Here is a 23,252-nt window from a genome sequence, read left to right on the forward strand (position 1 = left end):
AATGAGTACTTTTAAGGAAAGCATACTGCTCTTCTGAGTCATTCTAACTTAAGAGAAAGTCTCCCTATTATTTTTTCTGTGTTTTTTTTAATTAACTTCAAGGTGATTTGAAAAATTACCAGTACAAATCATGATTTCTGTCAGGAAACTGGCTGAACTCAGCCAAGCTGTGAGTTTGTACTTTGTTCCAATCTGAAAGTTCACGCCTGGATGTAAGAGGTAAGTTGTAAAAGTGTGAGACTCTTGGGGCTCTCTATCAGAATGGTTCACCTGATGTTTTTGTCTAGATACAGTCCCTAAGTTTTGGTCAACTAGATTTAGAGCCCCTATAATAAATAACATAAACAAAATTTGCAATAAATTAAGCTTTAAAAAACTGCTGTCCAGACTTTATTTTTCTTTTTTATTTGGGATGAAGAGGTGGTGACAGTCTCCATCCTGGAGGTGACACCATGAGCTGTGGGCTGTGTGTTCTCTGATCCCCCTTGCTGGGTTCCAGCTCCAGGATGCACACAGGCAATGAGGGCACACTGCCATCACCCTGGCATCTGTGAACACCTCATGGATGTAGATTTTCCCCCTTTTAGCTAGCAGAGGAAAAGAAATGTAAACAAACAAACTAAAAATCCCAAATATCACAGGTTCCTATCTCAACCATTTGCTTTAAGCCTTTACCTCACATTCGGCCCGTCAGTTTTTTCACACATACAGTGCTGGGATAGATGTTTAAATGTAAGGTTCCCTCTACCCAACACGCCACCAACGCCACATTGAGCAAATGGATTGCCCTCATCACATAGCGCACCCATATAGGAAACCTTGGTGACATGGCCATGTCACCTGTCTGACACCAGCTGCCCGCAGAGCTGAGGTGGCAGCGCAGATTGGTGCCCAGCATGGCCATGTCACCTGTCTGACACCAGCTGCCCGCAGAGCTGAGGTGGCAGCGCAGATCGGTGCCCAGCATGGCCATGTCACCTGTCTGACACCAGCTGCCAGCAGAGCTGAGGTGGCAGCGCAGATCGGTGCCCAGCATGGCCATGTCACCTGTCTGACACCAGCTGCCAGCAGAGCTGAGGTGGCAGCGCAGGTCGGTGCCCAACACTCCTCACCAGGGTGGCCGACAAGGCCTTATCCCTGCAGCCCTCGGCCAATAACCTGAGGGAGCTGGGGGTGTTTAGCCTGGAGAAAGGGAGGCTCAGGGGTGATTTTTTCCACTCTATATCCACCTGAAAGGAGCTGTAGCCAAGTGAGCTCAGCCTCCTCCCAGGCAACCAGCGACAGGGCAAGAGGACTTAGCCTTAAGATGGCCCAAGGGAGGTTGAGGTTGGATAGTAGAAAGAATTTCTTCACAGAAATGGTTGTTAGACATCGGAATGGGCTGCTCAGGGAGGCTGCAGTGGCTGTGCTTGGATGTGTTTAAGAAAGACTGAATGTGGCATTTAGTTGACATTATGATGTTTGGTCATACGTTGTACTCGATGACCTGAGGGTTTTTCCAGCCTGATTCTGTGATTCTGTGTGGATGATGCCAGGTTGCCCAGGAACGTGGTGGAATCACCATCCCTGGTGTTTAAGAGGCATCTGGATCTGGCGCTGGGTGATGGTTTAGTGCTTTAGGGGTCACAGGGGTAGTGATGGGTTGATGGTTGGACTTGATGATCTTAAGGGTCTCTTCCAACCTTGATGATTCCACGATTCCATGATTCCACAATTCTACAACTCTAGGAGTTTACGGTTCCATGACTCCAGCCGCGCCGCGACAGGACCAGCGGCCGCGGGCGGTGCCATGGCCGCCCCGCCCTCCAGAGGCAGCCCCGCCCCTGCCAGCGCCTCCGGCGGCCCCGCGGGCACCGCCCCGCCCGCCCGGGGGCGGTGACGCGCCTGCGCACAGAGCAGGGCTGGGGGCGGGGCAGGCGCTGCGGTGAGTGACGTCATCAGCCCGCCCCACCGGCGGGGCGGGGCGGGACCCGCGGCCGCAGCCGCCATGGCCGGTGCCATGTTGGGGAGGAAGTGAAAGCGGGAGGCGGCGGCGGCCAGGAAGGAGCCCTTCCCTTTTTCCTCCTGCCGGGGCGGGCGCGGGTTTCCCGGCCACGGCGGCTTGCGAGACCCCCGGCGCGGGCGGTGCGGCGGCGGCAGCTGGCGGCGGCGGAGCTGAGCGCCCCGGAGGCGGCGGTGGCCTAAGATGGCGGACCCGGCGGAGTGTAACATCAAAGTGATGTGTCGCTTCAGGCCCCTCAACGAGTCCGAAGTGGCCCGAGGCGACAAGTACATCGCTAAGTTCCAGGGCGAAGACACCGTCGTTATCGCGGTGAGGGGCCGCCCCGGGCGGGAGAGGCGGGAAGCGCCGCGGGGGAGGGAGGGGGTGTCAGGGGTCGGCGGGGTCAGACGCCGCGGGGATGGGCGCGCTGTGAGGCGGGAGGGCGCGGGAGCGCCCGCGGGCGGGGACGCCTCGGGAAGGGGAGCGGCCTCCTTGGAGACCGAGGCAAAGGGGAAGGGGGGCAGGGACGGCTGCGGGCGAGGTGGGCTGGCCTGGATATGGAGGCGGTGGGGGCAGAGGGGCGTGGGGCTGTGGGGACAGGGCGGTGGGGGCAGGTCAGGAGACATGTGACAGAGGCTGCAGCCGGAGGCCCGAGTGCCGAGGTGCGGAGTGAGGGCGAGTCCCGCAGGGTCCGCCGGCCGGGCGCTCCCCGGGCCGTGTGTGTGACTGCTAAAGGCACGCGTGGGAGCTGCCGCCCGATAAGTGTCTGCGGAGAGTTCTGGGGAAGAAATGCGGAACGACCGTGCAGGCTCCAGAGAATTAGTGCTCAAGATCTGTACATCAGTCTTCAACTGACAGCTTCTTTTCTGTTGTTAAATCAGAATAAACAGACCATTTGCCTTACTACATGTTCGTAAATGTATTTTAATGGAGTCTCCTTGCAAGTTATGAGGCCCGTTAAAACAATATGGATGTTGCAGGGGAAAAGATAATCCTTTCCTTTTTCTTCAGTGGATCATAGCTAGCTACAAAGTGGAGATGGAATATAAAAATAAAGTACTGTAGTTTGTTGCCTGGTTTGGTTGGTGTTGTACAAACACACTTTAGCCCCAGTGTTTGTTTTGTTTTGTTAACTCCTAATTTGTGTTTTCGTGGGAGAGTGCTGATTCTTGGTGAAAGTAACTTAGAGGCCAGTTATCTGTCTAAACATTTTGGGGGTTTGTTTTGTTTTTTGAGGCTACCAATAATCGCTTTTTTGCACAGTATCTGAAGTTGCAGGAGGCAATTTAATAAAATAAGTTTTTGTAAGAGGAGTTATTAAATACTAGTGCTTCAGTCTGTTAATATTTGGCTGAATTTGTCAATAAAATATGGAATTCCATGAGTCTGGAATGACAAGAACAATAGCATGCTTGTGGAATGAGGTAATTTGGGCTCATTTCAGCTGGCAAGTTACTATCGTGGAGTACATCACTTCTTTCTGAGGTTGTACAGGTAATCTCAGAGTAAGGAACCAATCCTGGAAAACAGAAAATTTAACTAGAGTGGATAATCTCACTTTAATCAGTGAATACCCATTCATTGTGACACTGCATAGTCTGTTTATAATCCACAGTTTAGTGTAGAAACCTTTGTGTGTTCTGGCTTAAAAAATAAATTTTCTTTCAGTAGCCTTGTATAAATGAAAGCCTATATTTTTAAAATACTCTTTAGGTGCACTTTGAAATGATCTAAAATGTAGATTGTGCTGAGGTGGTTCTGTATCTGAGTAGAACAATTTGATGTTGTGCTCCTGCGGGATCATGTGGGGCTTTCTGCTCAGGATTGAGGTTTAGTGTTGCCAGCTGTACCTTGGTTATTTCACCTCGGTAAAAATCACAACAAATTTCCCAGTTGTCCTGGATCCAGGATTTGCTATGTCTGACTTAGGGAAAAATGCCCCCAGAATTATTAAATGGGGTAGCAGTGACAGTATTTGTATTGTTACAAAATTTGAATAAAGGTTTGATACTCTCTGATTTTGTCTTTGTAATGGTGGCTACAATATTGGTACCCTCAAAATTATGACTTGAATCTCTAACACTGTTGACAATAACTTGTGTTTGGTAGTTTTGTTTTTAATAGCTTGACTGAGTTTTTACAAATTTAGGGACCCTCTAACCTGAGCCTGTAGCCAGGCACCACTTGTTTCTGTGTGTTGCAGAATTGCCCAAGGAGGGATAACAGAAGCAGTGCTCATGAAACAGTGTCTAAAAGGCTTCTTCCATAAGCTGTGTGTTTGGTTACCTCAGCTCTTTGGTTTCTGTCCTTGTTGCTGCCTGTTGAGCAGTAATTGAGCCACTTTTGGTTTTTTATAGCTGCTTCCCTCAGCTGCCTGAAGGTATCGCACCTCCCATGGGTGCCTGGCTCGGGGCTGGAGCAGTGGAGGCTTCGTTAATAATGCTTGGGAGTTGCCTGTAATGGTCGATGGGAGGTGAAGACTGGGAGGCAGCGGAAGCAGAGCTGATCCCAGGCTGCAGATTTGACTCCTCTGGAGGAGGGTGGGGAGGAAAATCAGTGACTATAACCAAACCCTCCTCCTTCTTTGACTCCCCTGTCATCTCTGAGCTAGCTGTCTTCCCTTCTTTTCCTAGCTCCTATGAAGTTAATGTCATCCTTGTCTTTCTGGACGAGTGAGTCATTTTGATCTGTGTTAGATAAAATAATAGTTTTAACTGTAGCAAGTGTGTAACTGCAGTTAAGGGGACATATGGTGTTGGTCTGCTTTAAAGAGCAGAGTCTGGAACAAAGTATTTTCTTTCCACAGGATGAAACTTTTTAACTAGTAAAGGGCTTTTAATTTTTTAATTGCAGGTAGCTTCTTTCCATCTTAATATTCTATTAATTATTTTTTCCTAATGGCTTCTCCTGTTAATTAAGTATAAGGATTTTGTTAAAACAGATTATAAGATTACTCATTATATGACTTTCATGTTAAACATTAGAATGTCGTCATATGTGAAAATTGACAGCAATTTGCTAGTGGATTTCAGGCTTTTGAGTAAGATAGAACAGGGAGGAAGAGCAGTTTGATACAGGATTATCTCCTTTGTTTTATCAAATGTAAAACTGCTTGCAGCTGACTAGCTTTATAGTTCTGCGTAATGTATCTATAGATCTTCTTTAAAAACCTTTCTACATCTAGTTTTGCTCATCTTAAAACTACCTGAAAGATATACATTGCTGAATGCAGTGATACTCTGGGGTTTGGAACTGAAGCCTGAATCAAAAGCAGCACTACCCAGTGGCTGCAGTGGTGAGGCCTTATGGGTGTGCACAGGAATGGGCAGTATGCCTCATTGTCCAAATGGCTTTTAGTAACGATCATTGTCCATTCCTTATTTGTATGGCTTTCAGGAAAGAATCATGGCTATATTGTCTGTATTTTCATATTTGTTCAAGATGTGCCCCTGTGATCCTGGAAATAGCTTGAGACCTTTGGCTTTCTTTTTCATTATCTTTTAAACTAGTGTTGGATCGTAAATGAGAAAAGGCTAGGAGGTTAGAGGGTTGTTAGAATCAGGTAGTGAAGGTCACATCTACTGCTGCAGCTTTTAGTAGTAGGCTTTTTAAAAGGAAAAATGCTGAAGGCCGTACTGGACTGTATAAATTCAAGAAATGAAATGCATTCTTTAAAGTAGCTTTATTATTATTGTTTGCTAAAGCAGAAAGAAAGCAGTGTTTAATTAGAGACAAAAAAAAGGGCATCAGGTCTATGGTGGAACTATAAATATGAATCAGGAATTGCAATGTGTAGCTGAAATAATACTATTATTCCAGTGTTATCCTCTATTTCTTTATCTTACTTTATTCCATTGAATATTAAGTAACAAAGGTACTTTTCAGGTGACAGTGGTGTGATGATTTAACAGAAAGGAAGTATTCTTGTTTACAGGAGTCTGTAAAGGCAAAGCTTTCCTCCCTGGCTGCAGTGCCAGTTGTGTAGAAACACCTTGCTCATATTTGCTGGGTTTTTTTGTCCCGAAATTCAGTGACCATTTTCATAAACAGCAGTACTTGCTTTTCTCTTTAGAAGAGCCTTTCTACTAAAATAAAAAGTTTGGCTGAAACATTTATTCAAAAAGTTTTCTATTTCCATTCTGGAAATTGAGTTTCTAGTCACAGTGTTTTAAATCACGTATTATAGTAATTCTATAGCAAAAGATAACTGCTGTAATAGTTAATACTTGAATTGCAGTACTTCCACAGAAATAAGAAAAAGAGGACCAAAAGCTGAGATTCACTGACTGTTCTGTATCATCTGCACTTTTGTGTGCATGGGGCTAAGACAAGAAGAAAATCCTCTTTCTTCATCCTGAAATTAAAATACTACTTTGTAGCTGTGCCTTTTCACCCATTGGCAGTGTTGGACTTGATTAGGTGTGTCAAAGCAGCAATACCTTAGCTTAGTAATAGGAAGAAGTGAGTCAGGTATCTGACATCATACTTTCCAGAAACTATTCCGTTTTGGATAAATCTTTTAACATATTTTGTGCTGATGGGAAGAACATTCTTTAATATAGATGCAGATCTTAAAAGCAAAGTAAGCCCATTATGTGCTACTTTAACCTTTCACCAAGAATAGGCTGAGCGTGGGTAGGTATTGTAGCACTGTTTTAACTGTCCATTCTAGCAAAAAACATCCAAGAGCTTCTGCATGTGTTGTGGTAGGAAAATATGCTACTGATTTTTCAAGTGAATTTTTTTACTGCTGACTTTGCTTCAGATATCCGTGCATAGGAAGTAAGGTGAACTCAGGTGATCTTATGACTAACCAATTCTGTACTTTATGGAAAGTTGCAATAGTAATAAGGGTTTTTTAAATTACATCTACGGAGATAACCTTTAGTATTTCATGGACTTTTGATGTAAGTTTTTCAGTGTAGTTGTGATTACAGATTTTTCTGTAGTCCTCATTGGGTATATCGACAAAAAGTTTTTCCACAGAAACTCACATGTACTCCAAATTTTGTATAATTTAGATTGGCTGAGCATCCTTTTATATAATGGATAACTAGTCTTTAAGTTAGCTATGGAACTGTACTTCATCATCATCCCTTTATTAGGATTCAGTTTAACTACTGCTGAATCATGTTGGTAGCTGTACCTTTCTGAAGGCTGTGAGAGCACTTGGAAAGCTTTGCTGTGAGACCACATCCCTCAAAGTGCAAGGCAACTGTGGGAGCTGCAGTTGTCTTGTGGTTGACTACAGACAAAAAAAAATGCTAGGCAAGGAACTAAAAGATTCTAAGAGAGGAAGTTAGAAGTTCTGCTTGTTTGCTTGGTATTTTATATCTTGCTTATAAGGCCTTATGTATTAAATTTTTAAGAGAATTTGAGCAGCAGTTTCTGAAAATTTCTGTAGTGTGTCAAAGCAGCCTTGTGCTGTGTTAGTGACACTGCTTCTACCCCTGTCAGGCACACCACACCGTAATGCTGCTTGGGCCTTTTGTGTCTTCAGTTCATCATTAGATCTGATTGTTTACTGCTTGGGGAGGAAAAGGCATCTGGTGGTGCAGAAAAAATATCTGACACTTTAATCTTTCTTGATTAATCTCTTAAAGGTAATGAGGAGACATTCTAGGGCATGGTAATCCATGTAATACTGTTTTAGCTTTGTTTACTGCAGAAAATATATTGTAAAGAGAAGTAATAAGACATAGCATTGTAGATGTCAAAGATGTGAAACCATACTGAGTGGGAGTAATTTGCATTCTTAAAACATAATTATCCTGGAACCTGCTTGTCTAAACTTACTTGATTAGATACTGACTCAGTGATGATAGAGCAGGGACATGCCACTAGTATGGATTTTCATTGGTGTGATAAAAAATGAGGACATGTGAGCAAATATTCCACTTTCCACATGCAAAAGATGGAGAAGTGACAAGTGACCACAGGACCACTTGTGAGGATTCTCTTGGCCAAAATTATTAAGTTTTGTATATTGGTAGCAATTGTTAACTTGAGGGAAATCGAAATTGGTCATGTGCTTAGCAGCTTTCACTGTATAAATAAACAAGATCAATTAAAGGCAATACTGCCCAAGTGAAGGCCTTGCAGCTTGATTTTCTGTTCCACAATTGAATTATTTCAGTGCATATAAATACGCACTGGAGCACGAAACAGCTGATTAATGCTTTGTGGTGTAGCTGACTTGCAGTGTGTAGTGTAGCTGATTGATATCTGTGAAATTGGAAGCTTATTGAAACTACAGCTGCTAGTGAGAAAGATGGTGTCATCTTTTCTACAGGATCTTACTTTTTGTGTAATGTGTTCTCAGTCTTCATTTTCTTACCTCAGGGTTACTTGTTGTCTCCCTCCTGGTGTATCTAACGGCCTCAATTCTACCTGTAGAACATAGGGATTTGAGGTGTCTTTGAAGCTGAAATGAGTAATGGAAGAGGGTGAGAGGGTGGTGTTTTCCCTGCTGTGAAACAAGTGTTCCGACAAACTTCAGCCCCTTAGGGACAGTTTCTGCCTACTGATTCTTGTGGTTTCTTGAACATATTTATACAGTGAACTCTGTAATTATTTTTCCAAGAGAGTGCTCATCCACCTGATTTCAAGGCCTAAGATAAATATATTTAGTCTAAAAAAGCTTTGTTTTTTATGGTGCTAGATATTATTAGAAGACAAATGGAAGGCCAGGCCAGAGAAGGCAAATGTGGGTGGGTAAAAGATGGAAGCCATACTTGTTTCTTTGCTGGAGAGGCGATTCCAGAATATCCTTGTGGGAGGATAATAATGAATTAAATTTAGGCAGAATGGAACACTTAACAGTTGTGGGGTGTTTAACAGTGTTAACTGACCTAGGTTTTTTTAAACTTTGCCCATCTGCTTGGCTACCTACAAAATCAAGCTCTGAAAGTGCTATAAAAAATTTGAGCTTTGTAAGATGAGCGTAATCATTTATATCCTAGTAGATTCTCAGCTGCTTAGAACTGTTTCGAGAATCTCTTCTCTAAAACAAAGCAATAACCAACGTTCCTCTCAAAATTCTGTCATATCTTCCTCATGTAGTGTCTTCCAAAATGAGTCTTGTGAAAGGTTTCCTTCCCCAGTATCGCCTTTTATTCTACTTGGGGAGCTTTATTTTAAGGATGTCTTATATGGCACAATAGTTTATGTTGAATGTTTCTTTTTGGTTTGGTTTTTTTCAATAAACACTACCAAGACAGGTACTCTGTGTCATGGGGTATGTTTTTAATAATTTGAGTTTACCAGAGTAAACCTACTACCAGGGTAGGTAAGAATAAGGGGTTCTTAGATGTACAGACCAGGCATTGGCTTACCTTGTAAATGAAGTAACTTGAGGTCATGTGGCAGAGCAGTTTTGCAGAACTATGTAGATAATACTTTGAAACCAAATATATTTAATTCAAGGCCTTCTTTTTAAGCAAGCCTGTGAAGATTTAGGCAGCACTGTTTAAGCTGATTTCCACACAAGAGTCTTCAAATGCTTAAAATAGAAGATTGGGCTGAGACAATGTAGAGTACTTCTGAACTATTAACAAACACCTTCCAGTTCCACTTCCAGCATTTTTTGATAACTCTTTTCCAGCATCTTTTGATAACTGTTTTGTTTTGGTTTTTTTTTACAGTCCAAGCCATATATATTTGACCGTGTATTCCAGTCAAACACATCACAAGAACAAGTATACAATGACTGTGCTAAAAAGATTGTCAAAGGTAAGGTGGAAGAGCAAATTTACCATAAGAAAATGTCATATTCCTGTGGATTTCAGTGTTGAAAACAAATACTTCTATTGCTGCCTTTTATCTTTGGAATGTTTAATAAGTGCCAACATGGATTGTAGCACCATACAGTCATCCTGTAGTTGAGCTAATAAATTAAGTCAATGCTGTAATTAAACCTGCTGTTTCGGTTGATTGCAACATTTGGTAACATTTACCTGTTATGTTTTAGGGTTTCTTTTTACAGTTCTCTGCAATAATAATTTAAAACAATTTGTCAGAAATTAAACATAATAGTTGTTACTAATAAGTTTGAGATGTGTCATGTACTGTCTTCATGTCCTCCCAAATTTACTGGTGAGAAATATCACACAGAAGTTCGTTTGGAGGAATGCAAGAGGAAATGAAAATTATGAAATATGAGTTATTGCTGTGCATGCTAGGGTGTACAATTTCTCCAAAACTGAATTCTCAGATTTGGCCTACTACCTTCAGAAAATCAAGTATTGTCACAATGAAGGATATGCCACAGTACATTCTTGGAGTAAGCAATTAGCTAGTTCCCTGAAAATAAAATTGATTCATTTCTTGAGGGCATTAATAAGTTCTAATTGACCCAACTTTCAAAACAGCTTTACAAAGCCTTGTCAGAAATCCCTGAAATACCAACCATTAGTTAATACCAACAGAATACTGGGTAAACATACTGTGTTTTTCATCATTAGAAAAGTAAATTGCTGTGGGAAATTCATGCTGCTGCAAGTATTTAACCCTTTATTGAGTTAAATAATAATCAGGCTCAGATCAGAAGGTTGCTCCTTGAAAACTGAATTTAGCTAAGAATTGTAATGCTGCCCCTTTTCTCCATTAAGCCTCTGAGCTCTGTGTGGCATTTCTCACCTGTGCTGCATCAAGTGGCAAATGAGTTCTAGTGGTGAGACAAATGGATTTACAGGTATGGTGGAGTGGCAAAGACCTCCCCATTTGGAGTATCTTCTCATGCTCGTTTTTGGAAAAGAAAAGTTTGCTTGCAGGATGTGATTCTAGAGTAATTTACACATAAACAAGCCAGCCCACCAGTCCCTCACCCCTCAGTCTAAAACTTTGCTTGGTTCATTCATAATTTGAAATAGAAGCTTATGGCCTAAGAGTGAGATGTTTGACACTTAGGGTGTTGCCCATTCTCATCACAGTTGGACAGTTAAACTTTCCTGAAGGCAGAAAATATGATGGTGTTCTCCTGTTTGGTTTCTTTTGAGAAATCAAAGACCATCTGTTTAGCCTGGCAATTGTATTAATGTCATTTTTGTTCCTAAATGTAAAGTCCTGACTTTTCTGGTTGAAGAAACAGGAACTTCTAAGACACCGTCAGTGATGGCAAAATGCATTAAAATATTTAAGGAGGAGCACCCTCCCTCCCCCTAACTCTAGCACAATGTTCCCAGACATTGAGTGATTTAACTTGCTGGGCATTTTAGGACCTGCTTGCTTACATTATATTTAGTTCAGCTTAGCTTTAGAAGAAGGAAATGAACGCTAATGAAAATACTCTTTCCCTTTAGATGTACTTGAGGGATACAATGGTACAATATTTGCTTATGGGCAAACATCATCTGGAAAGACACACACTATGGAAGTAAGAATGTTAAAATTATTTTCTCTTACTGTCATTGTCATGTCTTTTCATCACAATAGTGTTTGCTTTGTAGAAATAAGATGTCAGCTTGTTTTCTTCTTGCAACATTTTGATAGCCCATTATTTTTTTTTAGGACTGAAAATGGCAATGTGGGGGTTTTTTTCACACTCAGTAGCGGGTTGAGAGACATGGGAATAATATCAATAGCATCATTTCAGTTGTAGTTTGTGAGAGTTCTGAGGCTGTTCTTTTCACTTTTGGGGAGCTGTAGAACTTTTCACTTTTGGGGAACTGTGGGTTTCTCTTTACTTCATGGAATAAGTGCATCATACCTATAAGTATTTTGTCTGTTAAACTGAACCAGATGTTTTGTGTTTGAATGCTGTTTGTAATGCTGGATTGAGTATGAATTTTTAGTTATGTTCTATCTTTTTCTGTTAAGGGGAAACTTCATGACCCAGATGGAATGGGCATTATTCCAAGAATAGTGCAAGATATTTTTAATTATATTTACTCCATGGATGAGAATCTTGAGTTTCATATTAAGGTAAAGTTTTCATTTTTACTTTAATCTGTATTAAAACTCAAAGGTAGTCTGTTCGTGAATGGATATTCTGTATCTGTTTCAAATGCCTGTAACTTGGAAACCTCATAACCTGAGTTATTACTGAAGTAACTGATTTTTCCTAAAGAAGAATTATGTTAAAACTTTTATTTTGTTCCATTCAACTTTGATGGAAACTATGCTGCTAACCTGTGGCAGTGCTGATAGTGATTGGAACTTCTGATCAAAACAGTTTCTTCTTAAAGATACATTTTAATTCAGCCTTAAGAACTTGAGCTGGATGGGCTGTTATGTGGGAGGTCATAGTAATCATGCTGAATCCTTGTGATCAAGAAGCAAAGTGTTTTTGCCTTCTGATGTATCCCTTTTCTTCTTCTTACTTCTAGGTGTCATATTTTGAAATATACTTGGATAAAATAAGGGACCTTTTGGATGGTAAGACTTTTATTTGTATTGAACTATAAAATAAGTTATTCTGGAGGGATATATTAAAAACCCCTTATGTTACTTAGGTATTCATTGTGCTAATAACTTTGCATGAGAAAGGTACATCATAATGGGAGAGCATGGAGCTCATCTATATATTACTAAAGCTGCAGTGGTGGTGCTTTGGTATATGTTGTTTGTTTATATGTTGTTTGTGTTGCCGAGAGGTAACATTTATGACTTGGGCATGCATTGTATGCAGTGCTCTCATTCAGTTTTGCCTTAGCTTTGGAATGTTTTCTCTTCCAGTTTCAAAGACCAATCTTTCTGTTCATGAGGACAAAAATAGAGTTCCCTATGTAAAGGTGAGCATCAGTCTGATGTATTTTCATCCTGCACTCCTCTGGTGCACACCGTTTTACTTGTGCCTTGTTTATGTGGTGTTATTTTTCATAATCCCCATTTTTTTTCCAAAGGGTTGCACAGAGCGTTTTGTATGTAGTCCAGAAGAAGTTATGGATACTATAGATGAAGGAAAATCAAATCGACACGTAGCAGTTACAAGTAAGTATCATCTGCTGTTTCCTTTAAGTGATTTATCTATTTGCTTCTGGTATGCCTTAAAAAAGGAGGAGTGGCGCAGATAGCGAGCTAAATAATTCAGGTGTTTGAAAGGGTTTGGCATAAGCAGTTTCAGTATGTCTTACATAAACAAGTATTTTAGTTCATGTCTGGTTAGATCATATTGCTTAGACTGGGATTGAAAGGAGAAAGTAAGGCATCAGTGAGGAACTATGCATCACTGGAGAAAAAGGTTCTGCTTTAGGAATAGTGCAAAATCCCAGTTTGTGGAATTTGTGTCAGTTAAGCTAGAAATCTGTAAGTGTGGCTCGTCCAAAGTTTGATCATTCTGTTGCATATTCTAGGAGCAGCTGATCAGAATTCAGACCTGCTGCAGTTTTAAACAGCATCCCAAGTTTTTTGGCTGTAGCATGCAACTGAGTTGCAAGGAGCTATGCCATAGGTCTCCAAATTCCCACAAAAAGCAGGATTTGGAAATGACAAAGGAAGATGTAGGTGCAAGCAAAATAAGACTTAAGCTCTTAGCAACTGAGGTGACTGTCAGAAGTCTCAGAGCCAATTTCAGGATGTTTCACAATCTTCCTGTGTTTAGTTCTTTATTCAGGAAGAGATTATACAGTCATTAAGAAAATATAAGCGTTTTCTTCTCATTTCTTAGGTTAAGGATCAAAACCAAAAGTAATATGTTCCTTTTCAGGAGTATTTCAGTCTTGTGGTTTTGCTTCATTGCTCCTAAGTAAAAAGGTTCAAGTGGGGACTGCACTAAGAAAATTTGGATAGAATATTATTTTGTGTTCTGTGCTTTAACATCAGTAAGCTGGTACTTTTAGAACTGTGAGAGATTTATACTTAAAAGGAAAAAGAAATGGCCAGGTGTTCTCATTCAGATTAAGTTTTTTTACTGGATTAAAATAATACTTTAAATTCAACATGTCTTGTTTTCTCTTAATGTTTCACAACAGAGGGGGCAGTACAAGACAGGAATGAAAGGCTGTAGCCAGTTAAAATTTACAGAGAAGGATAAAATGGGGTACTCTGGAAGTCTTCAAAAGACTCCCTTATCTAAAACTAAATACACTTTCTGTTCTAATAAAGTAAATTAACGTGTGAAATCCATGGTTGACAGCTAGCAAACCTGATGAGTGAACTTATGTGATATTAATAGGAGCCCAAGGGAAAACTGGATCTTTCTTACTCCGTTAGATGATACCATTGGTTTTGCTGCCTCTAGGTCTGCTGTCATCGAGAGATTACTCTATACAGATTCATTAGCTTTGGATCTCTTGCTGCACTGTGGGGAGGTGTTGTTTTGAGTGAGACTGATTGTACAAATCTTTTTGATGTGTTTATTTTGAATTATAGATATGAATGAACACAGCTCCCGAAGTCATAGTATTTTTCTTATTAATGTAAAACAAGAGAATACTCAAACAGAACAGAAACTAAGTGGAAAACTTTACCTTGTGGACTTGGCGGGTAGTGAGAAGGTAATTATAAGTTTCTCTTTCTACTCTGAAACTATGTTTTTTATTTACAGTCAAGTATTTTACATGGTTCAGTTGTCATCTCTGAGGTGTGTCAATTTTGATGTTGAAATATGGTTTCTGAATCCTAGGCTGGCTTGGCTGTTAGACGCTTTAAGCTGATCCATGTTTCTGCAAGTGAGGATTTGTAAATCTAGACTGGGGTGGGGAAAGAGGGTAAAGTTCAGTTTCAGTATCTGAGTGTGCAAAAAAAAAAAAAAAAGTGTTACAGATGGGTGGGTTAGCCAGGTACAGGAATCAAGTTTTATGGTTGTGGAGTATCTGGATTTTCTTATGTAGTGATACCAAGTTTCTTAATTTGAAAATCTCATTAACATTGGCTGACAGTTTGCTTTCCTATATCAGTAGCTTAAAGTAGAGAAAGAAATACATACTGTAATTAGTCTTCTGAAAGCTGGATTTCTGACATTCTTTTCATCTTTGCTTCTGGGTTTATCCCTGTCTTTACCTCCAGTTTTTTCAGATGTTTTTGCTTGCTGTTGTTTTTTCTTACATCATTGTTCTATGACCTTATTGTTGTCTCTGATCCTATATTTATTTTGAAATGTGTTTCTTTAGTCAGAGTCTTTTTTTCTTTTAAAGAAGAGAGCTGGGTTGCAGGTCTCCTTTCTCTGTAGTTCCTTTCAGTGTTTGTTTCAAACTTTACATTGGTGCATTTCCCCAGTCCCTTTGAAATGTATGGAGTTTTCTAATGGCTTGTATCGGTTTATACACAGGAAAATAGAATTGTTTCATTGTAGTCATGGTCACAGCTGGGTGGAAATAGTAAAGGGAATGTTATGGAACTGTAAGTCAAATTCAGCCCTTGAGGCAAAAGAGGCAAGGTAGATAGAATGGCATCAGGTCAGATTTTTTCACGTTTCTGCTAGCTACTTAAGTTCTTAGAGCACTCATGTAGGTCAGATTCTGCCTCTAAAATCTGTTTTCACAGATTTATGCTTGTGAAGATTTTCTGCTGTATTTTCCAGGGGTAGTGAATGTGGTTTGGGTTTTATGGTTTGTTTTGTTAGGGTTCTTAAGGGGGAGAGGTAGTTTGTTTTTAAGGATGATCTCTGGACAAACTATTCATAATGCTTATTTACTTTTAAGGATTGAATCTTTTTTACAGACTTCAAAAAACTTTTGAAGTTGTGAATTTGACAGAAGTTTTTAACTATACATTTATCTGCTACAAAAAGGTGTACTTCGCAGGGAAAATATTCACTTCAGTTAAAAACATGAGAAATATTCAGACTTTGAGGTTTGAATGAGAAATTCGTAATGAATTGGGGAAAGTCTGACTAAGAGTTGGCTTATGTGTACCTCATAAAGTCAAGGAGACTGACTTATAAGTGGGGAAATTACATAAGTTTTCTCTTAAATTTTGAAGGTATGTTTTGAAGATGCATTTAGTAATGTCCTGAAATATTGTATAGGTTAGTAAAACTGGAGCAGAAGGTGCTGTGCTGGATGAGGCCAAGAACATCAACAAGTCTTTGTCTGCTCTTGGAAATGTCATCTCAGCCCTGGCTGAAAGCAGTGTAAGTGTTCTATTTTGTCTTTTTTTACTTAAAGGTTAAGAGCTTGCATCTCTGAACATACTGTGCAGAAATTCTTACCAATCTCAGTGATATGAGCCAGTGCATTGCAGGTGGCCATTACTCTTGTACTGTATTGACAGTAAAGATTAGTAAGTTCCATTTAATGCTGAGGGACCTGAGCATCATACTGAAAGTTTCCTTGCGCTCTAATGGTTACCAAACATAGAAATACAATTTGTCATCCCATACACCTTCAGTCTTATGATTAGTGAATTAAAGTAGAATTTAATGTCTTTCTAATGAGGTCATACCTAGCAAAAGTGTAGTTCATATTTCAGCAAATTAAATGTGTATGAAAACCTGTGACTGATCATTTAACCTCTTCCTTGGTAGACATATGTTCCATATCGTGATAGCAAAATGACCAGAATCCTTCAAGATTCGTTAGGGGGTAATTGCAGAACAACTATTGTTATTTGCTGTTCTCCATCTTCTTACAATGAATCTGAAACTAAATCTACACTTCTGTTCGGGCAAAGGTGAGTACATGACTTAATAGGAATAAATACAGAATAGGAAATAAGTAAGTTGCTCTATTAAGATTCCTGAACCAGATTAATTACAATGTTTACTTTCTTTCTGTAACTCTTGTGCCTAAGTATTGTGGTCTGTCTTGTGTCATAATATATATAAATCCTTAAACCAGCCAAGATCCTGAAGACTGTATTTTCAGGAGAAGTATATAATTTGCTTCAAATTGTGGTTTAATGTATAATCTTGAAGGGCTTTAAGTACTTCCCTGTCCCCTGCCCTCCCTAAAGTACATAGGAAGAAGGCAGGAAGGAACTTTCCCCTGGAAAGTTGATTCCTTTATTTGCCAGGAGAGCCTGTTCTCTGGTCTGTATCTAGCACTCCAGTAAACTTTGAAATGATTCTTGTGAATTGCTGTATCATTTATAACTGAATTTATACATACTCATTTCCAATTTGGTACTTTGTTAGGTAGTTTTTCTTTGCCATTGTATTACTGTTGCTGCTTTTTTATACTCCTGTTCCTGACCACTAGATTCAATCACACCATTTGGTGGAGCACATTCCAAAACCTGTCAGTGTTTTGCTAGTCCATCTGGTCTTTGATGTTAGTACCTCTGGCACTTCAGTCCAACAAGATAATTTCCTATTGGTCTTCTCTGAGAAGTTTTGTATTATGGAAAATAGACCAGGTTAGAAATCTGGCAGAATATGAATAGTTAGTGAGCATGGAGTAATGACTGCATTCTGCAGTAGTGGAGGTTTTTTGTTTCCTTTTAGAAGGTAGGAGGTCTTTTCCTTTTATCATTTAGTGAATGAGCTACAGGAAAGTGTCTACCAGCTACAGCTATGTAGTTTCACTACCTTGTGCTCTTGATGTTTTCAGGAATTAAGAGACTGCATTCCTGTCTCAGCCACCACAGTTAGTCCTGTGTAGTAATTCAGCTTCCTAGGGATATCAAATTTATTCTGAAGCCCTCAGCTGTAGTAACTGAAGGCTATATAATATTCATATAACATAGAAGAAAATCATATCTATTTTAGTAGTAATGTCTCCCTAAGATTTTGCAAAAGGGTCCTTATTGGAGTCAATGCAGGGCAAGAGAGATGTTTAACTGCCATTAAGCTTTTTTCCTGTTCTGAATTTTGGAGTGGGATATTCAGTAGTAGAAGACCAAACAGGAAAATTACTGAGATAAGTGAGGTATGGCACTATAGTGAAAACCATACATTACTTGGTGAATATGTTATCAGTGCCTGCCTCCAAATAATTTAATGGAATTCACCTGAATGCAGACTCACATCTGCCATTATCTAAGTAGCTTGTAGCACCTTTTTGGTTAGTGGAGATCTAGTAATTAGGCTGTTTGGTTGAAATGAGCTGTTTCTTAGATAAGCCAGATGGTTTGCGTGCTAGAAGTGTCCTCTCCATTGGACAGTGTTTGCTAGATGGGGAATACTATCCTTTGTTCAAAACTGTGTACAGCTGTCCTGACCTCAGTTCTTTCAGATGAAGATATGCAGCTTAATTTTTTCCAACTCAATCAGCTTGAGATTTCTCAGCTTTCCCAAAGTTGTGTTGCTCTGTCTTTCAACAGTTGTGTCAATCCAATTGAAAGAATAGTAACTTGACAGGGAATAGAAATAAGGTTTTGGAAGAGATGGGAATGTTTATGTTTTCACTAGTGATATATGAACATGTATTTAGTAACCTCTAATTCCTTTTTTTTAAAATGAAGTTTCAGAGCTTTTTGCTTTCTCTGTGTAGAGCAAAGACCATTAAGAACACAGTCTGTGTCAATGTGGAGCTCACTGCAGAACAGTGGAAGAAAAAGTATGAGAAGGAAAAAGAGAAAAACAAGACTCTGCGTAACACCATACAGTGGCTGGAAAATGAGCTCAACAGATGGAGGAATGGTGAGAAGCAGTTTTATTATTATTCTGCAAACTTTAGGCAAGACAGCACACACTGAGTTAGTCTTCAGGCTACCAGAAATAGCTAAGAGCACTATGCAAGGCAGTAATAAGGATGTTAAAGCTGTAGTAGTAAGTCAGCTTTGGAATATATTTTTCACTTTATTGCAACTGAAATAACTTCTAATAATCTTATTATGACGAAAATGTCTGAAAGTGTGTTCCTGTTAGATTGTTCAACACTTGGTTTTCTAGCAGGACTAGTTACTTACTAGTCCTTACTAGTAGTTACTTCTACTAGTTACTAGTCCAAATTAATTTTGAGGGACAAAAAACTGATATTATTTGTAAGTGCAGAAACTAAGTAAAATATTTCCTCTGTTTTATTTTTCTGATTCAAAACAATATCTTAAGATCTTGCCCTCATTTAAAACTCAAGCATGTGAGTAGGCAAAAAACCCACCCAAACCCCAAAGTTGCTGGCAGTACCAAATATGTGCTTGTTAATTCTTCCTGAATGATTAACTTCTTATCAGTTCAAGTTGCTGGCAAATTGCAAGTTAATAGTGAGGCCATAAATTCAGGAAAAGAGAACGCAGGTCATGCAGATATACTCTGGAGTTTAGCAGCTGTACAAGATGATTTTGCAATCTGACAACCGCGCCACATCCTGATACAAATCTGAAAAATAATGGTTTTGCTGAAATAGGTTTGGTAGGATGTTGGGGGTTTTTTGTTTTTTTGTTGGGGTTTTTTTTAATTGTTTCGTAGAGCTGGTATGAGGCCACCCCTGAAATGTCAATATTCTGAAAGAACTATACTCAACATGAGATACTGGAGTGTTGGAAAGAGCTTATACCTTCCAAGGACTGCGTGAAATGTTTTGAATAAAGCACTAAGGAATTCAGTTTAATTTACCAAAGTGCCTTGCCATGTTCTGTCTTCTTCTCTGTGAAGTTAAAGTGTTCTCATCAGAAAAATCTTTATGAACATAAAAGGATAAAAGAGTAACTGAAAAGATTTTAAATTAGAAGCAGAGCACTGTAAAAGTAAATGTGGCTATCTAGTAAAACAGTGCCATTGGAGACAGAGTTTTATGTCTTCTGGGAAAGTTAGGTGACTTTCTAGATGCTGAGGTTTGATGTGTAGTTTGGAGCTCATAGCAGAGCAACTGGATGAAATACAATGTTTTGTGGTAAATAGGAAATAGTTTGGATGATCTAGTGGTCTTTTTTTTCTTTTTTTTTTTTTTTTTTTTTTTTGCCAAGTAGTCAGCTGAACTCAATTGCTTATTAACTGTGTAAAACTGTTAGTAGGAAATATGTGATACTTCTCAAGGATGATTTTGTGGGAAATATGTCATGGCTAACTGTACTAAAATTAAGTTTACTTTTAAGGGGAGACTGTACCAGTTGATGAACAGTTTGACAAGGAGAAGGCCAACTTAGAAGCTTTTGCAGTGGACAAGGATATTACTGTAATTAACGATAAACCAGCTACCACAATTGGAGTAACTGGCAATTTCACTGATGCTGAGAGAAGGAAATGTGAGGAAGAAATTGCCAAACTTTACAAACAACTGGATGACAAGGTATGCCATTCTTTCTTAATGTAAGATCTCTTGATAATATGTCTTGAACTATATTATTGTATAATATGTCTTCAGCATTCTCAGGAGGAGAAGCGAAGGGGCAGGTACAGATCTCTTCACTCGTGACCTGAGGGAATGGCCTGAAGTTGTGTCAGGGGAGGTTTAGGTTGGATATTAGAAAAGGTCCTTCACCCATAGGGAGGCTGAGCACTCAGACAGGCTCCCCAGGGAAGTGGTCACAGCACCAAACCTGACAGAAGTCCAGAAGCCTTTGGACAATGCTCTCAGGCGCAGGGTGTGACTCTCAGGGTGTCCTGCACAGGGCTGAGAGTTGGGCTTGATGATCCTGATGGCTCCCTTCCAGCTCAGCTTATTCTGTGTTTAATTTGCCAATATTAATTTGTTAGCTCAGCTTGTTTAAGTATTTGCTGAGAGTGCTTCCTCTTAATTCTGATTAAGAGAAATCAAAAGTTTTCTGATGCTAAAGGAGTGCCAAAGGAGTTTCGTTTGTTAGTTGGAAAACAATGGATGTAGGAAAATTAGTAATTTGGAGACAAATTTTTTTTCTTTCCATGATTTGAATATTTTATTTGAAATAAATAATCTCAAATTTAAGCAGTAGTACTGTATTTGAATAGAAAAAAATATTTTAATTAAATATTAATTGTTCCTTGGAAGTTAGAACAACTTGGAGAAGACTTGCAAAAGCACAGGTATAAGACTTCTGTCTCTGAAGCATGGTGTATTACACATACATTCCAGTTAAGAGCCTCATGAATGGCTCCAACCACTGAAAAGAATTGTTTTTTACTTTTATTGATTTGTTGTGTAATTATCTTGGAATAGAGAAAAGTTAGATACCTGATGTCTGCTGTCTTATAGATGATTTTTTTGAGTGGTATTTGTCAGTTTAATGAACACAGTCTTATTTCAACTGCAGGATGAAGAAATTAATCAGCAGAGTCAACTAGTAGAAAAACTGAAGACACAAATGTTGGATCAGGAAGAGGTAAGTTTTGCTTTTGCATCTATGTTTTATTTTCATTGTCTTTTCATTAAAGAAATCTTTGGTATTTGGAATGGGTCTCAGTTTATGACCAGGGAGTAGAATGAAAGCCTTTTCTATGCCTTATCTAAATGCTCTGCCTGTTCCTTCCTCCCACCTACACTGTGCTGATGGCTTTACTTGGATCTTAAGTATCCATGAAGACTGAAAAAATTGAAGTATTTTATGCAAAGGCAGTTGTCTTCCCTATGCAGAGTTAGCAGGTTGTCAAAACTGAAGGGAACTTGATTTAATGTAAGAAATCTGTTCCAAGGTTTACTTCTGGTCAGTTGCTGTACAGAGAGATAAGGTAGAGGAGGGGAATTTATTGGCCCATAATGAACAAGGAAGTATCTAGGTGTTAATTCACACCATACTTGCTAGAATATTCAAATTATTTGCATGCACATGTTGCCAGGGATATAAATTAGTGAGGTGGAATTCCTATTAATATTGAAAATTTCATTTAACCAAAATATTAGAAAATTTATTATTCTATAGCACAAATGTTAAAAAAAGTAATGTTTGTGTGCATATTCAGAAGGAAATGGGCTAAGGACTAGCAAAGTTGGAGGTACTGTTGAATCTAATTTAAATAAATACATCTGCTTTTTTAGCAAGTGTACCTTTTGTCTAGTTATTCTTCACCAGCTAACAATATTAAAATGCTGAAGTTTAGTCCCTAGACTATTGATAATTCCAGACTCATATGTAGTGTTCAGTGGCTTTTTTGAGAACTTAAGAATATTCCTTGTGCATTTCTAGTTGCTACTCTTATATGTCTTCATTTGTAATCACTTCCATTTTTATGATATTTAAAAACTTATAGAACTGTGAATATAGATGGTGAATTTAGTTTTTCATTATATTCTGTTCTTGGTATCCTTACTGCATGAAGCTAGTCACTAGGAATGTAGACTGTAGTGCTGCAAGCTATTGTAGCAGCTGAAAGCATTAATAAAATTCAAGATATGTGTGGGATTTTCTTTATGATTATTTACTGTTGTATTTTTATTAAACCCCTATCAATGTTGCAGCTTCTGGCATCAACCAGACGGGACCAAGACAACCTGCAAGCAGAGTTGAATCGTCTTCAGGCTGAAAATGATGCTTCTAAAGAGGAAGTGAAAGAGGTGCTACAAGCCCTTGAAGAATTAGCTGTCAACTATGATCAGAAGTCTCAGGAAGTAGAAGATAAGGCAAAGGAATATGAACTGCTTAGTGATGAACTCAATCAAAAATCGGTATGAATTTGGGATAAGAAATTACTGACAATCTTCAGTGTGACTTTCTTGCCTTACCTGTATTTCTTAAAGTTTTTTGAAAGTGTTTCTCAAGGGAAAATGAGATCCTAAGTCTAAAATTTACTTTGTTTTTACAGAGAATTATCTAAAACCTGTAAACTGAAAAAAAAGTGAATGGTGATTATTTACCTTGATAGTGCTTGTCTTTATAGTGCCTGTAGCATTTTACTACCTGCAGATTGTTCAGAAATATCCTAGGTGTCAAAACTTAACACTTGCATTACATGCTGGTTTTGTTTGTCTTTCTGGTGCAGTTGGGGAAATTCTGACTTAAGAATCTGCTTCTTCCAATCTTGAAGTTTCAGTGAGCATGCTGCAATTTTTCTTGAAAGGAATGTGTATTTGCCTGCTGTGTATTTGGAATGTGAGATACTTACCTTGATGCCTTCAAAAATAAGCAGTTTGGTGTACTTTCTGAAAGGAGTAGTTGGGAAAGGAGTATTCCACAAGATAACCCTTGTTAAAATACAGATGCAGCATCGGTCTCACGGGCTACTGTTCACCTCCTTACATCCCTGCAAAGTTTCTGAACTGACAGTTTTGGTAGCCAGCTATTTGCAGACCTCAATCAGTTTTAAGCAGTTGATACTCTACCTACTGTCCTAACATTCTAAGTACTGGAAAGGATCAGCATGTTTGCTGGCATTGCAGACAATGGCACAAATCTCACTCTTCTCTTTTCTTGAAGATGATAATAAGAGGGTCTGAGTCTTCTAGTGGCTGTGTCTTCCAATTTTCAGTTAGTAAAAATTGGAAGTTTCATGATCTTGTGAACTTCAATTACATCACTAGTGATGTAATTGAAGTTCACAAGATCATGAAACTACTTTTCATCTTCTGAGTATTTTGAACTGAGTAGTCTTCACTGGTAACTT

At 39.2% G+C, this 23,252-nt stretch overlaps 1 protein-coding gene across 1 annotated transcript in view; it reads left to right on the top strand.

The window, feature by feature from the left end:
- The first annotated feature begins 1,956 nt into the window (after positions 1–1,956).
- Positions 1,957–23,252, top strand: part of KIF5B (kinesin family member 5B) — a 34,007-nt gene continuing 12,711 nt past the window's right edge. The window contains exons 1-14 of the mRNA XM_059840422.1: positions 1,957–2,311; positions 9,625–9,712; positions 11,281–11,354; positions 11,798–11,902; positions 12,307–12,355; positions 12,656–12,711; positions 12,823–12,910; positions 14,291–14,415; positions 15,888–15,992; positions 16,386–16,531; positions 18,292–18,440; positions 19,835–20,028; positions 20,969–21,037; positions 22,111–22,317. Coding sequence (XP_059696405.1) covers positions 2,186–2,311; positions 9,625–9,712; positions 11,281–11,354; positions 11,798–11,902; positions 12,307–12,355; positions 12,656–12,711; positions 12,823–12,910; positions 14,291–14,415; positions 15,888–15,992; positions 16,386–16,531; positions 18,292–18,440; positions 19,835–20,028; positions 20,969–21,037; positions 22,111–22,317 — 1,581 coding nt within the window. The 5' untranslated portion in view covers positions 1,957–2,185. The remainder of the gene's footprint in view (positions 2,312–9,624; positions 9,713–11,280; positions 11,355–11,797; positions 11,903–12,306; positions 12,356–12,655; positions 12,712–12,822; positions 12,911–14,290; positions 14,416–15,887; positions 15,993–16,385; positions 16,532–18,291; positions 18,441–19,834; positions 20,029–20,968; positions 21,038–22,110; positions 22,318–23,252) is intronic.

Source organism: Haemorhous mexicanus, chromosome 1 (assembly GCF_027477595.1).
Source record: "Haemorhous mexicanus isolate bHaeMex1 chromosome 1, bHaeMex1.pri, whole genome shotgun sequence".
In the NCBI taxonomy this organism is placed as follows: Eukaryota; Metazoa; Chordata; class Aves; order Passeriformes; family Fringillidae; genus Haemorhous; species Haemorhous mexicanus.